This window comes from Rhineura floridana, chromosome 2, assembly GCF_030035675.1.
Source record: "Rhineura floridana isolate rRhiFlo1 chromosome 2, rRhiFlo1.hap2, whole genome shotgun sequence".
NCBI lineage: Eukaryota > Metazoa > Chordata > Lepidosauria > Squamata > Rhineuridae > Rhineura > Rhineura floridana.
Genome location: NC_084481.1, coordinates 143,153,160 through 143,171,160, shown reverse-complemented (window position 1 = coordinate 143,171,160; position 18,001 = coordinate 143,153,160). Strand labels below are relative to the sequence as shown.

The 18,001-nt window shown below is 39.6% G+C and overlaps 1 protein-coding gene across 6 annotated transcripts in view; it reads left to right on the top strand.

Moving 5' to 3' along the window:
• LOC133377193 (actin, alpha skeletal muscle B) overlaps positions 1-18,001 on the top strand; it is a 54,646-nt gene that overhangs the window by 13,983 nt on the left and 22,662 nt on the right. For 4 of the 6 annotated variants that reach the window (XM_061610725.1, XM_061610720.1, XM_061610721.1 and 1 more), the window contains exons 3-4: positions 5,670-5,798; positions 10,706-10,816. In XM_061610725.1, coding sequence (XP_061466709.1) covers positions 5,670-5,798; positions 10,706-10,816 — 240 coding nt within the window. Of the gene's footprint in view, positions 1-3,332; positions 3,407-5,207; positions 5,279-5,669; positions 5,799-10,705; positions 10,817-18,001 lie in introns of those variants that run through there. The other 2 variants (XM_061610724.1, XM_061610723.1) reach the window with 2 other exon arrangements.

Below are 18,001 nucleotides of genomic sequence, written 5' to 3'. Positions count from 1 at the left end.
ACCTATCAGCATAACCATCATCCAAGTCTATGCTCCGACGGCAAACGCAGAAGAAGAGGAACTGGAGAGATTTTATGCAGAAGTACAGGAAGAAATTGATCACACACCAAAACAAGATGTGCTGATAATCATGGGGGATTGGAATGCAAAAGTAGGGAACAGAGAAGAATTAGGAATTGTGGGGAAATGGGGCCTAGGAGACAGAAATGAAGCAGGAGACTTACTGAATTCTGTGAAGCCAGTAATTTGTTTCTTGTGAACACATTTTTTGAGCAACCGAAAAGACGACTGTACACATGGACATCACCAAATGGTCAATATAGGAATCAAATTGATTATATAATTGTTAGCAGAAGATGGAGAAGTTCCATACTTTCTGCAAAAACAAGACCAGGAGCAGACTGCGGTACAGATCATGAACTGGTCGTATCGAAAATCGGAGTAAAGCTAAAGAAGATCAACAAAGCAATCATAACGCCAAAATACAATTTAAATAACATCCCAGGTGGTTTTCGCTTTTCAGCGGGGGTCTGGAACTTAACCTGCCATATGAGTGGGGTCCTACTGTATTAGTTTCCTACATTATGAAAAAGGTGATAACTAGCTAAACTCTGCCTAATTGCTTTAAAAATAGGATTGGAGAGGGAGGGAAAGATTTACAACACAATGCAATTCTTTGTTATGTTTACTCAAAAGTCCCATTAATTTACAGCCCAATCCTAAAGTCTGAATGAATTCAATGGGGTTTACTCCAGGTACATGGGATTAGCATTGCTTTACTCCCAGAAAAGCAAGTATTGGATTAAATACTTTCGTATTGCCAAGGTTTTCAAAGCACTGCCCTCTCCAGCAGCCCAGGGTCTGACTCTTGCACACAAGAGAAAAAAAACTTTAAGCCATATTCTTACTTTGTCAAACTGAAGATCTCAAAGCCACCATTTCCTGATGTTGCAAAGAATTCTAGGCACTGCCTGGGTCAACAAATCACAACCTTGGCTTCACTTATTGGCTACAATCCTGAAAGGGCGGGGTTAGAGCTAGGTTTCAGAGTTTGGAAAAGTTACTTTTTTAAACTACAACTCCCATCAGCCCCAGCAAGCATGGCCACTGGATTGGACTGATGGGAGTTGTAGTTCAAAAAAGTAACTTTTCCAGGCTCTGGTGCTGCTATACAGGTCCGTTAAACAGATTTAACAGTTGCGGGGGGCGGCTGACATTTTGGTGTATATCTCAGGAACCAGACCACCTAGAAACTTAATTTTTCTTTTAATTGAAGCTGAGAGTCCGGAGATTAAGGTGAGTTAGCTGGAGACCCAGAGGGGACCCCCCAAAACAGGAAACTCCAGCTGAAAACCGGACACCTGGTAACCCTAGTGCTAAACCATGGCATTAATCATTATATTTGAAAGCAGCCAATGAGTTAAGGGGCTCTTATTCATTAGAATAAGTTGGGTAATTCATCAGCAGTAACTTCATGGCATCACTTCAGAGCATCATGTGTTTATGTGTTCTTTATTATTCATGTCATCATTCAGAATCATAGTGTATCCCTGATGTGCTTCTCCATAACACCATTTGATGTTTGGTTTAACAGGTGTGTGGGATTTGAAGAAAAAGCAACATCCCTTGATATGGAAAAAGACTGGCAAAAGAGAATGATATGGCCTAATCTTCTTTACAATGAACTATCTATTATTGCTGTACTTAACATTATTACTAAATATATTTTCTTCACAGCTACCGAGACTAGGGTAAATAGACCTCCGTTCTTCAGCCGGAAACTCAGGTTTCTGGGGGTCCCCTCTGGGTCTCCGAGTGACTCACCTTAAGCTCTGGACTTTCAACTTTCATTTAAAAAAATATTAAGTTTGTAGGTAGTCTAGTTCCAGAGATATACACCAAAATGTCAGCTGCCACCCCCACAACTTCTTAGTTGCTCTAAGTTCTGCTCTAATCCCTGCCCTTTCAGGTTTTTAGCCAATAAGAAGTCAGGGTTGTGACTGACAAGGAATTATAGAGCCAAAAACCAATAGAGTCAAATTGAATTGTCTGCCTTCAAGTCAATTCCGACTTATGGCAACCCTATGAACAGGTAAGTGGTATTCAGAGGGGGTTTACCATCGCCTCCCTCTGAGGCTATGAGTGGCCCAAGGCTCAGAAAACATGCCTTTTGCTTTTCTGAACATCTCACAGATAGAATAAGTAAGCTTTCAGTCTTTTTCTCTCTTGCGTGTAGGAGTCAGACAGGTTTAAATTTTGAAGAGGGCAGTGTTTTGCAAACTTCCCAGTATGGAGCTTTAATCCAGTACCTGCTTTTCCAGAGTAAACATATCCTGAGTAAACCCCATTGAATTCAATAGGACTTCCTTTTGAGTAGACATGGTTAGGATTGTGCTGTAAATTGATGGGACTTTTGAATGAACACAGGAAAGAATTGTTTTTGTGTTCTCTCCCCCTCCAATCCTATTTTTAAAGCAATTAGGCCAGGCTTACTTAGGTATCACTGTTTTTATTATGTAGGAAACTAATGCTATTTTTTAAAATGTTCTGCAGTGATCAACTGGTTTTGACAATAAACTATTATATGGGGTGTATGTATTTTTACATCTGTGTGTATATATATATGGGAATCTTTCCAACAACCCTGTGAGGTAGGGTTGCAGTCTGGAAATCAAGGCAGCTCACAATAAGAAAAAAATCCCTTTAAAATCCAGTAACCATAAAAACAAGTATAAACAGTTGCAAAACAGCTTAAAGTGACATGTTTCTGAATTTTGGGTTGCGTGAATGAAGTTGCATATCACTTAAGGTTGCAGTTCTGTCCCTGTTTGAGTAAGCCCCACTGAATAAATTGGGACTTGCTTCTGAATAAATAAACAGATGATTGCACTACAAATATCTTTACAGGTTGTGTAAATAATAAACATATTTGATAGTCATGCTTATACAAATATTTCTTCATTTTTAATATTTTTGGTTTCTGGTTAGGAATCCTGACTGGTTTTGAGATGCTTAGTTTTTTGCCTTACTCGTAGGAATCTTGTGGTTGGTATGGTATAGCATTTAAGAAATCACCACTGTCTTTTGTTTTTCTTTTTCTATTTGCATTTCCTTTGCCTTTATCCTCACTCCTTTTTATCCATAGAAACAACAACAGTGGTTCCATGTGCTCCGCTCAACCTTCTTAAACCCACTGATGATGTACCTTGTTGTTTGTTTCTTGTCCAATAGTGGTAAAAGAGAATTCACATACTGTGAAGCGTGGCTGCAATTGTTGTTGTTCCCAAGCTGCTGCCTATTAAAGTAGACCAAATTATGTGTGCTTTCTCTCTGTCAATTATATTCACTGGAATTGGTGTAGCTGATGAAGTGAGTTTATAGCAGCCCACAGGGGTGACAGAAACAGGTACAGAATATTCTTACTCATTACTCAGACCTCTTTCTGAAGTGAAGGGTCATATCTGTAAAGAAATTTGGATGTTTAAAGGTAGGGGCAGGGCATTCCAGGCAGGGGGTTGCCAACCCTACTTGGATATGGATATCTTTGCAGAGGATCCCTAGTCAAGCTTTACCAACAACACAATCCAAACCATATCACTAATAAATAGGTCCTGTTGAGTTCTATGGGGCTTAGTCCCTTAATAAGTGTGTTTAGAATTGTAGCTCTTCAGGGGCATCCATCTTTACTCCTGAGTGCTCCCATCTAACATCTCCACAACACTAGGCTCTTTCTTCCTACAATGGCCTTCTGGCGACTGGCCTGGCCTGCCCTGGCCTGAGGGCACTTGAACCCTTTTTGCCAGAACTGAATTGGCTAGATTAAATGTTCCCTACTCAGGCTCCATCTTTTAGCTAAGATTTCTATCTTAATTTCCAATCAGATAAATGTTTTTGTATGAATTGTATGCGCCAAGCAATTGCGGTTGATGCTTAATGTATCATGCTTGATGACATCACTTGGACCCGCCGCATGACATCACTTGGACCCGTCACTTGGACCCACCCCCAAAATCTCCGGGTCTGGGATGCTTCTGACCTGGCAACCCTAACTGAGACAGTTCTCCTACAGTCCTCAATTTGTTTAATTTCAAATTAGGTCTACTGAAGCCCAAACTAAGGTTTCATAACCCAAGCCTCATTGTCAACTTCCAGAAGAATCTGATTGGTTGCTGATGGGAACAAAATGCTGAAATGGACAGACCATTGATCTGATTCAGCAATGTAGTCCTTACTTTTTTTTTAATCCTTACATTTAATTCTGTGTGTATACTCTTACTAAAATATCTAAACCATTTTTGGCAGTTAATAAACTTTTGCCAATGTCATGCCAAGCAACATATATGGTTTATCTTTCTTCATGCTTTGTAGTGATGCTTATTACTGGCTATAATTTGTAAGCAAAGTTGTTAAGTAAAGGCACAGGAAAGTAATGAACATCTAGAAAACACACGCACCCACAGAGGAAATCACTCATAACTATAGGCCTAAGGAAACAGAATAAATATTGCCCATTAAATCCGTTTCTTCCAGTTGTCAGATTTACTCTATACATTCACTGCAGAAGTTTGTTACTTTCATGTTGCCCTTTAGAGTTTTAATTTAAACTGAAAGATTGCTGATTAGGTATCACTATTTAAAACAACTCTATAGATTCCATGCAGTCACTGAATTGCTCTTCAGTCTCCAATTTCCTATGTCAGCAATCCAGATTTAGAGAAAGTTGTTCAAAATATATGACAACATTAAATAATGCAAGTGAAAGTCTAGGAATTTCTGCATACTGTCAAAAGAAAGCAGTGCTTGAACAACTGGGATATAAATTAGCTTTTGATGATAATTGCTTCAGAGTGTTTCAAGGTGGGGTAGAATTTAACCAAAGTTACACATTTTAAATTCAGTTTTTTTAATGGGTTATAGTATAATCCTGTGCATGTTTAATTGGAAATAAATCCCACTATGTTCAATGGGCCTTCTTCCAGTTAAGTATCCACAGGATTCCAGTGACTACAATACTTTGCATTTGCCTGTGTGAGATTCTCATTAAACTTCATGGGAATTACTTACAAGTAAACATGCACAGGATTGTGATGTTAGCCCTTAATTCTAACGGCTAATTGACCTTTAAAATGCTTCACTATTACTCTTTTATTCCTCTGCTATTTATATTTCTGTTATCAAACAAAGTCCAATGGGTATTAGAGTGAGGATGACACTAAACTTTGAAAACATATCTTCTAATATAGCATATGAAATGTTAAAATAATCATGTAGTCTAAAGGTTAAAAATAATTTTAAATACTATCGGATAAGTATTTTCCTGCTCTTTTGCTTTATGGCCATTTCAGTAAATCAGGAACTGACTCTGCAGAGTAAAACAATGAAAGTGGTTGTGTGAAATTGTCACAAAAAGACACAAACTGAAAAAGCATATAAAACTGTTTTTTTCTCCTACTCATTGAAAACCCTATGCACACAGTCCTGGGAGTAAGCCCACTAAATCCTGTTGATTTCAGTGGAATTTACTTCTGAGTAGACATGCTTAGGATTCCAAAATTAGTCCTATCACTTTTGTTTTTTATTGCAGAAATGAAAATAGAAGCTATTCTTGGTGAACATTTTCAATGTGATATTGAATCTGATGTGTTTCTTTTGATGGCTTGATTTTCCAGGGGGTTATGGTAGGAATGGGCCAAAAAGACAGCTATGTTGGGGATGAAGCACAGAGTAAAAGAGGGATTCTGACCCTGAAATATCCCATTGAACATGGGATTATCACTAACTGGGATGACATGGAAAAGGTCAGTAGGTTTTCTTCCTTGATATTATTGATTACCTTCTGCTTTAAACATTGCAAATAACACCTGGTTCAAAGAGCTACTACTTCCCTAGGGGCAGACAAAAGAGTCCCTTCTCATGCACAACCAGTTACTTCCTTCCACATGGTGCTATCCTGCTACACATAGAACACCTCTGAACAATGTGGGCACATGGATGGACCTGATTGTATGGGCCTTGGCCAGCTAACTGGCACTTTCCCTGCTTAGGTACTGTGTATGCCATCATCAAAAACTGATTGCACTAGCCATTGGCCTTGACAATATTAAAATATTCTCCAATGTATGCATTAAAATGCAAGTATTATTTACTTGTATGAAATTAAGATACAATATAATTATGTGGAACTTTTGATACAATACAATATGTAAAAGCCACACAATTCATTCCATCCATGTGTCTGCGTTATTCACACCTGCTCCCCTCTAGCATGGGATCATGCTGCACAGAAAAGGTTCCCAAGCTGCTGTCTGAGCATCTGAAGAGGCCAGGGATGCTACATGGCCAGCAGAGCAAACTAGACTTTTGCTTATTCTTCTGCCATGAGAGGAGGAAGCAAACTCCTGGGGAGAAGACAAGGCAGAGACAAAATGCAGATCTGTGGTAGGGTATAGCCACAAGCAGAGACCCCTTGTTGCTTTGGCACAGAAGCATTTTATAAAGATCCAAACATTCCATACAATCTGCTCTGGCCTACTGCTATCAAATAGGTTTCTTTACTGGCCTGACTGGTTATTTTGTAGTTTGTTGTTTTGCTTGGACAAAGTTTAGTAGCGGCACATATGCTGGATCCTCTCCTACAGATTCAAGTCCTTACACTAATGACAAATGGTGGCTGTTCCTTATTCCTCCATCCATTTGCCCTCAGGACCTGCCAATTTGTCTTCTCTGCCGTTTTAGCTGAAAGATTCTGGGTGTTTTCCAGTCTGATGCTATGTTTTGAAGGAATTCAATTACATACTGGCAAATTCAGGTTGTGCAGTTACGGTTGATTTGATGTTCTTATGCAACAAACCTGCTTCCCCTAAAAACGGGACTTTTTGCAGTAAGTAAAGGGTACAGGGAAATACACTGGTAAGTACAGGATAACAGTTGTTTGATGCATCACCATCTATCCTCCCTATAAACAAATCGGAAGGAATGCTTAATAAACAGTCAACATTATCTAGCTTCCCCACTAATTTTTGGTAGAGACATTTTTCTGCCAGTTCCAGTGTCTCCACCTCTCTTTTCTGAAAACAGGTGCACATGATGCTAGTCGCCCCCCCCCTTTTTTTTTACTGTACTACCTGGTAGGATCAGCCTGAGTGTGTTTTTAAAAAAATCCACTTCAAAGAGATTTCACAGACCAACCTGTTCCTCCTCCAGGTGTGGCCAACGCTTTGTTGCAGGTGCCTAGTGTGTTCACAGCCTTTGTGTAAACAAATCAGGATGAACGCTCAATAAACAGGTCTGTAGAGGGAGGAAAAACTACACTCTTCATCCTCTAGATGGAAGTATAGTTTTTCCATACACTTCTTGCTGTGCTTCATTTGATGGCCTTCTGGAACACAGGCCTGATTTTTTTCCTTTACTAAATCTCAACAATTCACCCTCATTATTCCCAAAATGTCAGCTTTCTGTTTTCTTACATTGATTTGTAGTTTAAAGGCAACATCTGAGGTGCATCCTTCCCTGTGGTTTCTTGATGCCTAGTCCCTCAGGTTGCAAGCTGCCACAATCCTGATATTACGCCAAAGCCCTTTAAAGCACTAAGCAAGCTATGAGAGTCGTTGCAGCTGCTGTTCCTTTTGCCCAGTCTCCTCCCTCATCTGCTGTTGTAAGCAAGGCCTGAGTTTTGTGCCGGGGAAGAAGATGAGCAAAGGACTCAATTTTCATTCATTCCCCACATCCTGAGTGTGGGTCCAGATCAGAGTGGGGCCACATAACACTTGCCAGTGACTGCATAGCCAAGAATTGTTTAGGGGCTGCGGATTATTTTGTTTTTCTCTGCTGCGTTACATTAGTACAGAAACTCTCTCCCTTTTCCCATCTGCTCAAAACCAACCTTGGCTTAATGTTTTAGCCAGCAATCCTATACATACATGGGAGTAAATGCCACTGAACTCAAAAAATACTTAGACCACATCTACACTATACATTGAACAGTCATGGCTTCCCCCAAATACTCCTGGGAATTGTAGTTTAAGAGTGCTGAGAGTTGTTAGGAGATCCCTATTGCCCCACAGACCTACAATCCCAGGTTGGTTTAACAATCTATCCCTATTTCCAGGGAACTCTGGGAATTGTAGCTCTGTACAGGGAATAGGGGTCTCCTAACAATTCCCAGCCCTACAGTTTCCAGGAATCTTTAGAGGAAGCCTGGTATAATAGTGTTTTAAATGCATAGTGCAGATGGGGCCTAGCTTCTGAGCAGACATGTATAGGATTACACTGTTAGTCTTCACTCCCCTTTGGGAACCAAACACTGTGCTGACCTGTATTATTTTGATACCTTCATTGTTTTCAGTTTGTATCATATTTTAATATTTTTGTTGTGATTATCAATGCACAACACTATGGAACTTTGGTAAATAGCAGTCTAGAAATATTTCAGTCAGTAAATTCCCTACTGAAACTTTATAAATTCTCTATTGAAACTTTAGTCTTGACTCCCTACAGCAGGGGCCTTCCCTCTTATCCCCCACAAGCACCATCCTCTTCCTCTGCCATTCTGTTTTCCCCATTGCACCTAAACGTTTGCCTCTTGCAAAGCTTTCGAGTTCACAGTACCCATAGTACCAAGGAAGAAGCAAACAAGTAGTAGCTGAGAAATGAGGAAAGATACTGAGGATGTAACATACTTTAAGGTACAGAGCATACAATTTGAAATGTTGCAGGGAATAATCACAAGGGGCTGTATTCAACTAAGTCAGGCTCAGAGCAGACCCAATAAAATCAATGCACCTGACTAATTTAAGCCCATCGATTTCAATGGGTCTACTTCATAATTTAGTTGGATATAACCCACACAGAGACAGAGAGGCCATGTTTATTGCATAGTTTCTGTATGAATGCACATGTCTTTATTGTCATAAGGTGTGTGGACATTCCCAGGGAGCGGTGAGAAATGGAATACATGGACAATGAAATGAAGTGTTGTCTAGCTCATATGCTACAATTCACAATATTCAAATCTGTGCTGCTCCATTTTCCAGTGCACACCCACTTAGGGCAGCATAGAAGTGTTAGTGCATTTACTGTAGGAAGGAGAAAGCACCAGAGCAGGGCGTTATCTTCTTCTGATAACTTCATAAATGTCTAATGAGGCTGTTCACCATGGTGACTTGTGGCAAACAGATCTGATCTCTCTTTTGGTGTCCAGAAAATCAAAGAAATTAGAGCTGAAATAGAACCTGGTCAGTCATAAAAGATTTTATACACAATGGGTACAGAATTCTCTCAGTTTGGCTGAACCAGTTCAGTTACTTGAACCATGCCAGATTTCCTACTCTTATAAAATCTCAAAGGCTTTGAAAATTATTGGATGAGGACACTTAAATTGCAACACTCAAAGAACAAACAGCTGATTCAAACAGGTAGTATGTGCTATAAGGGCCTATACAACCTCAGAATACAAGCAGAAGATTGCTAATGTGAAAGTACACTCAGATCAGAATCTCCCAGCAAATGGAAAACTAGCATGTTAATGACAAACTCTTTTCTGTGCAGGAGAATTTTAATGAACTTTTCAATCTTGCATTTCCCACATGATACAATCATGTGAGGATGATTATACTATGTGCACTCTTGTACATTTGAATCGGTCCCTAAGAGTGGATAATTCCTTCTTTAATATAACTACTCATTTGAATATCTCAGTTGGGTCCAGATAAAAGCTTTTAAAGGAGAGCTGTTATATGGCATTTAGTGGACTGCTTGAGCCGAAGGGTCATTTGAAGAATTGGGACCTGAAATCAAACAATACCTGTAGTTCTTACAAAAATCTTCTCACTTCATCTGATATAAGACACTTGAGACTTATTAATGAGTCACTGATGAGAGTATTAACTTTGTTAGGGGACTTCTGTGATAGATAGAAAGCTAAAATGTCAGACTAGAAAAGTCCAGAAATGGAAAACTATAATGTAGCTTAACCCAAACACAGACTGTCTAATGGTCTGTCTTTCTATAAGGCAGCTTCATATGTTCATGATATCAGTAGTGCCACATAAAAAAGAATGGTGTGGTAAATTCACTGTTTGCACAATGGAACAATCCAAAACAGAGCAATTTCTGAGAACTGGTCCATCTATGTAATACTACTGTAGAACGAGAGAGAGAATGTGTAAGCAAGCAATTGAAACTCACAGTCCACTGTGCTGGAGGGGGGGTTGATATGGCAGAGATGTCTCTCCACCCCCAGCCTTGCTCAGCTCTCCTACCCTTCATCTTTAGGAGATCTGTTGCAGCAGGGAAGTGAGGAGTGTCCCAGTATGCCCACCCAAATGGTGAGCAGCCAGCATAAACCCTTGAAATGGGGCATTTCAGGGGTGGGGCAATGCCAACCCTGCTGGTGTGAGAACTGGCCCAATCCAGGCCTCTTCACTGGCTGGGAGGTGGCACAGTGGAAGGGTATTTCTTCCTGAACCCCCTCACCCCACTTTCCACCCTAGCTGGCATAAGCGGCAGGGCTATGGAAGTGGAAGTGGCTATACCACTCTATCAAGCCTTGCTACTCCTGGCCAGGGATTTGGATTGACCCCAAAGTAAATGATGCTTGTATTCATTTTACTAGTTTTCTTTGACATTTAGAAATTCTCAGCAACACCCGACTCCTGGCTCCAAACATATGCCCATATATTTGCTTTGAATCATCTGTCCCTTTCAGATTTGGCATCATTCCTTCTACAATGAACTCCGGGTTGCCCCAGAAGAGCATCCTGTGCTGCTAACAGAAGCACCTTTAAACCCCAAGGCTAACCGAGAAAAAATGACTCAGGTAATTATTTGGATGTTGTTTCTTTCACAGTTGTGCTGCTGCTTTCTTTCTGAGCAAGAATGCTCTAGTTTCAGGAGTGATAGAAAGGTGACTTCATCATGCAGAATCAATAGGCAATGGCTGAACTATTTTGGGATGCTATATGTTGCTGATGTAAATTGCAACCTTGATGCTGCTTTGGTTTTAAATAAAGTCACAACAATAGAGACCCATTGCTGGCCATGTATGAGCTTTTCCCATGTTGTCCACATTGCTTTCAAAGACTGGGATGGCAACATCTGAAAAGATATCATCACAAAAATACATGTACTGACTGAAACTGAATAATTATTACATGGGGTGAAACGTTTGGCAGATATATTATTTCAGAACTAATGGACATCACAGTACAGAACACTTATCTGCTGAAACATTTTGGTACTGGAAAATGCAAACATTCCCTCTGGCCTGGAGCAGAAATGCTTGATTGCTATTCCAACCTCCAGATAGTTGCTGGGAGCCATTCCTGTGAGGGGACACAAAGAGGTCTGCTAGGTGGACATCCCAGAGGAACTTATTCCTTCTATGGAACGCTCTGAAGATGTTGTTTTTATGGTTCCTTTTCTAAGACAAACATAGCCCTCTTCTGAACTGGAATAATTTACTGCAACTGACCTTAACAGTTTGATGCTAAGGTGTCTCCCAGGTAGGGCTGGAAGAATCCCATCTGAAATCCTGGAGAGCTGCTGCCGGTCAGTATAGACAATTCTGAGCTAGTTTGGCCAATGGTTTGACTCAGAATAAGGCAGCTTCGTATGTTTTTTTTTATTTATTTATACCCCGCCTTTCGGCCAAAGGCCCTCAAGGCGGCTTACATAACTAAATAAATACAGGTATAAAAATACAATAAAAGCAATTAAATTAAATAACATGATCATTATCGGCACCGCCAAGAAAGAGGAGGTGGTGTTAGTGGAGGCAGCAGCTCCCGAGAGGCAGAAGGGCGACGGGCATTTGTTACAGTGAAGCTGTCTGCTGTTTCATGTTCCTATGTAGAGCTCCCTGATAAAGAATTGGCAGTAGAGAGCTGACATCTGGGAGGGATCACTGTTGTATATGAGGAGCATTAATGCAAAACTTGGGACCACTAGTAATAAATATAAGTATGCTTGGCTGAAGCTTCTCATATGTGCATAATTATGAATAACTACACACACATTATTGACAGATTTTTTTAACCAAGTGACATAGACAGGTGTGCAGTTGTCCCCTCCCCCACCCACTTCCTCAGAGTCTTCAGTTTGGTCACTTGCTTGGTCTACTAATAAATGGTTACTCGCAGCCAGGTAAATTTCGTGTAAGGGACCATCTATTAATCACATTTGCAAGCCATGATGGGAGCCTTTTTCAGCTGAAGAGCAGGTTAAAAATCCTTCAAATAAATAAATAGTGCTGTATAGTTCTCCACTGTTCTCTGAAGACCAAACTTTGTTCTTGATATGTGCCTCCAAGTCGACCACAACTTATGGCGACCCTATGAATCAGCGGCCTCCAAGAGCATCTGTCATGAACCACCCTGTTCAGATCTTGTAAGTTCAGGTCTGTGGCTTCCTTTATGGAATCAATCCATCTCTTGTTTGGCCTTCCTCTTTTTCTACTCCCTTCTGTTTTTCCCAGCATTATTATCTTTTCTAATGAATCATGTCTTCTCATTACGTGTCCAAAGTATGATTACCTGAGTTTCATCATTTTAGCTTCTAGTGATAGTTCTGGTTTAATTTGTTCTAATACCCAATTGTCTTTTTTGCGGTACATGGTATCCGCAAAGCTCTCCTCCAACACCACATTTCAAATGAGTTGATTTTTCTCTTATCCACTTTTTTCACTGTCCAACTTTTGCATCCATACATAGAGATCGGAAATACCATGGTCTGAATGATCCTGACTTTAGTGTTCACGGATACATCTTTACATTTGAGGACTTTTTCTAGTTCTCTCACATCTGCCCTCCCCAGTCCTAGCCTTCTTCTGATTTCTTGACTATTGTCTCCATTTTGCTTAATACTGTGCCGAGGTATTGATAATCCTTGACAAGTTCAATGTCCTCGTCGTCAACTTTTAAGTTACATAAATCTTCTGTTGTCATTACTTTAGTCTTTTGACGTTCAGCTGCAGTCCTGCTTTTGTGCTTTCCTCTTTAACTTATATGTAGCAGGCAACTACATATCCTGTTTTCCCTTAATTAATTACAAGAACAGGGAAGCCTGATTCTCATTGCAAAGGCAGTAGGTGGGTAAGGGAAGACTTATCTCTTCACTCTCCCACCAAAATTAAATGAAGATAGCATGGCTTTGTGGAACTAAGTCCCTTAGGGCAGAAGATCCCCAGTTCCGCAGGGGAACTTTCCCCCCCTAATGCAATTAGATACATAGCTGCTTGCTGCGCATGGTTAGTTTGGTGTCATGTCCTTATTTTGAAATGTCTGTGCTGTAACCTCCCTAAATTCCAGCCTGGAGATGGTTTCTAATGTGTTTTCTGTCAGGGCTGAAACAATATATACGTCACAGGACAATGTTGTACATGGGTTTTAGACCATATAGCATCATGTCCATTATATAATATATTGTTCTGTGCTGGTGTGTATTTGATGTAGTTGTCTGTGAAGAAGCAGTCAATCTTGCTCTCTATTTGGGTGCTTCCTGAAGGGAGTTTATTATGGAAATTAGTATGGTATGGCTCATGCAGGCATGTTTTTCACAGTGTCCACGTGACATTGTCCTTATCTATATGCCAGATTGTCCTAGAAGAAAAAAATTAATCTGGATTTCTCCTCAACATGGAAATCTGGATTAATAAAATAACACATTATAAATACACAGTCATCACTGGTGTGGAAGCTCACTAGTGCTTTTAAAAAAATGGGCAGTTGATCAAGTGTGTGCGGTGACATTTATTTATTTATTTATATCCCACCCTTCCTCCCAGTAGGAGCCTAGCGCAGCAGCAGGAATGGGTGGTCTCCATTGCCACACCCCTATTTCCATTGCTTCCCACCTGAGCACAAGCTAGGCGTTTCGTTTCTGGTGGCCCAGACAATACAAGTGTGCCTCTTTCCATCAACTGCTACACTGGTGCCTTGGCAGAAAGGTATATAGATGCAGTCAAATCAATCAATAAATGGTGAAGCACTTCTGAATTTCAACAACCCAGTTTGGAGGAACTGTTCTCTCAAGATCTCTACACAGTACATGTGAGGGATTACCTCAGATTGTAATCACCAGTACATTGAATTTAAAGCAAAAAGTATTGAGGTCTTTCTCATTTCTGCACAACCCTTATGTAAGACAGATAAGTACAACACTTGTGCAAAACCTCAGTATTAAAAATAAAAATGCAAACGGATATTGCCCTCTACACACACAAAAAGAACCCACACGTGTACAAGCACAAGTGCAGAAATACTTGCACACATGCCCAGAAGGAAAAAGTCATTGGAGGGTGAGAGAGGAGTGATTGAAGGGAGAGACAGAAAAGCACAGCACAGATACATTGAGTCAAGCTTTGCCCACTGGTGTGGATGACAAGCAGCAGAATATCAATGAATATCCATGGCTGAAAGAATGAGAATGTGCCAGATGTGCACACAGAAAAATTGGATCTTTGTGACCTGTTTGCAGTATAAGGTCCCTGTCTGGAAACCTCTCAGACCACAGTGCAAGCAAATACTAAAAAATCAAGAAGCTATAAATTGTGAATTTCTGAGTTTCTATGTCCTGAAAACAGATCATTATTTATTTACCTTTCTCTTGCCAATGTATCTCAATGTTGTTCAGAAGTAGAGCTTTCCTGCCTGTGCTCTTCAGTACTGTCAAAATGACTGTGTGAACTCTGCCAAAGAGCAATTTTACAATTTCACAGCAAATGATTCCTGATAAGTGGTAGGTTTGTAAGGCCTATTGCTCTTCAGAAGTGGAGAGAGATAATGAAATGCTAGTCATCCACCTTTGCTTAGAGAAGAATAATGTACTGCTGAGCTGCTCATTTCTGAGAGACGGTGAATTAACAAATTTAGAGGCCATTTCAGTTGAGCTGAGTCAGATTACTGTTAAAGAAACTGGAATTAAAGGTAGAATAAAAAGGGTTTCATCACTATTTGGCTGCCATTAGATAGCAAGCCCAGAATTACGCATTTTAAAAATCCAGAGGCAAGGAAACTCCCATTATGTGAATACGTTATGCTCAATTCTGTTAAAGAATTTACATGTTTGGTGTGAAGCATTTGAAGACATCTTCAGTTTCCTTCACCAGGGACTTGAATCACAAGTGGTAGCATTGCATGGGAAAGGATTCAGGGACTGCAGATTTAGTCATAAGCAAAGCGTGCCTAGAATGTTTCTTTTTCATTATGCAATAATAAGTAGTTTTTTTAAAGGGTTGATTATTTATGACTAACTGAAAGGGTTCCCAAGGAATAAAATAACAATAATCAGGCCTGGTTCCAGCAGTGGGCCAGGTTGGACACTGGCCCCTCACTGATCCCAGCCCAACTCTGCAGGCAGATGCAGCTTATGGATATCAAATATATCAAATATTATTAATATATTATTATTATATTATTATATTATTATTATTAAAATATTAATATCAAATATTATTTGTTTATGTACATTGCCTGTACAAAATGTTATGTTTTTATTTCCAAAAAAGTGTGAAATGAGATTGTATTAGAGTGACCCAAGGATTAATTTTAGCGTGTCCATTCAATGATGAAGAAGTGGCACTTGTCGTTTCAAAAGTTCAGAATGTTGTACTGTTTTTCTTTGAGAATGTTGTTCTTATGTGCCTTCAAGTCGACTACGACTTATAACCACCCTGTTCAGATCTTGTAAGTTCAGGTCTGTGGCTTCCTTAATGAAATCTATCCATCTCTTATTTGGCCTTACTCTTTTTCTACTCCCTTCTGTTTTCCCCAGCATTATGGTATTTTCTAGTGAATCATGTCTTCTCATGATGTGTCCAAAGTATGATAACCTCAGTTTCATCATTTTAGCCTCTAATGGTAGTTAGCTGTAGTCCTGCTTTTGTGCTTTCCTCTTTAACTTTCATCAGCATTCGTTTTAAATTATTAAAACTGGTTTCTGTTACTTTAATTACTGGTTTCTGCTAGTAGTATGGTATCGTCTGCATATCTTAAATTATTGATATTTCTCCCTCCAATTTTCACATCTCCTTCATCTTGGTCCAATCCTGCTTTGTTTATGATATGTTCTCTGTATAGATTAAATAAATAGGGTGATAAAATACACCCCTGTCTCACACGCTTTCCAATGGGGAACCAGTTTATCTATATTCTATCCTTACAGTAGCATCTTGTCCAGAGAACAGCTTGCGCCTCATGACAATCAGATGCTGTGGCACCCCTGTTTCTTTTAAAGCATTCCATAGTTTTTCATGATCTACACAATCAAATGCTTTGCTATAATCTATAAAGGACAGGGTGATTTTTTTCTGAAATTCCTTGGTCCGTTCCATTATCCAACGTATGTTTGTGATATGATCTCCAGTGCCTCTTCCTTTTCTAAATCCAGCTTGGACATCTGGCATTTCTCACTCCGTATATGGTAAGAGCCTTTGTTGTAGAATCTTGAGCATTACAATAGTAATGCAATAGTTCAATAATTACTGCATTCCCTGGGACCCCCTTTCTTTGGAATTGGGATGTATATTTAACGCTTCCAGTCTGTGGGCCACTGTTTAGTTTTCCATATTTCTTGACAGTTTTTTTGTCAAAATTTGGACAGATTCAGTCTCAGTAGCTTGTAGCAACACTATTGGTATGCCATCTGTTCCTGGTAATTTGATTCTTCCAAGTATTTTAAGAGCAGCTTTCACCACACATTCTAAAATTTCTGGTTCGTCATCATATGGTTCTTCCATGAATGAATCTGTCATCCTTGCATCTCTTTTCTAGAGTTCTTCAGTGTATTGCTTCCACCTTCCTTTTATTTCATCTCGGTCAGTCAGTGTGTTTCCCTGCTGATTATTCAACCTCCCTACTCTTGGTTTGAATTTTCCTTTTATTTCTCTAATCTTTTGGAATAGGGCTCTTGTTCTACCCTTTTTGTTGTCCTCTTCTATTTCTATACAATAACTATTGTAATAGTTCTCTTTGTCCCTACATACCAGTCGCTGTATTGTTGCATTTAGGGTTCTGACCGTGTTTCTATCTCCTTTTGCTTTTGCTTTCCTTCTTTCTTTAACCATTTTAAGAGTTTCTTCAGTCATCCGTTGAGGTCTTTCTCTCTTTTAACTAGAGGTATTGTCTTTTTGCATTCTTTCCTGATAATGTCTCTGACTTCACTCCATAGTTCTTCTGGTTCTCTGTCAACTAAGTTTAAAGCCTCAAACCTGTTCCTTATTTAATATTTATATTTTTCTGGGATGTTATTTAAATTGTATTTTGGCATCATGATTGCTTCTTTAGCTTTACTCTGATTTTCGATATTACCATGATCTGTACCGCAGTCTGCTCCTGGTCTTGTTTTCACAGAAAGTATGTAACTTCTCGACTTCCGGGAAGGGTTGCTTTGCCTGTGCTGCCTCTGAGCGAGCTCTCGTCTCAGAAGAAGCTTTTTCAGCTTTAAAATTAGTCAGAACGCTCTTTTTGACTGATAAAGATTTTCTCCCGGGCAGGGAGAAACGTAGAGATCAACCCCAAAGCCTGTTTTTGTGGGGAGGACTGGATTTCATTTATTTATGAGAGAAAGTTCAAACTGCAATGCCGGACGGACTTTCATCAAGCTCTAGCTGATTACAACAACACGTTTATCTTTTCTTTAAAGAAAAAACGGACTCTAACAGGCAGATAAGCATCCTTCTTTCTATCTTCTTTTTCCACTTGGCTTAAATTGGTGCAGCAAAAAAGAGATTTGTCAATGAATCAGCTGTGAAGAAATTCTAGGTGAGTGCTTTTCTCTTTCACTAACGAAATTAAGGAGGAAAGAAATCGAAAAAGCTTATCTTTGTTTTTATCGCAAAAAGCTGTCCTGGAGGTGCATTCTAAAGATATCAACGGAAGAGGGATTTCTATTTCGAGGAGGGGGGGAAAAATTTTTTTTTTTGGTCTATTTTATTTTGACGAATCTGCTTGTTCATGACGCCACTAATTGTTTTGATGTTGGGAACTAAGTTTGTTTTGTATTCCTG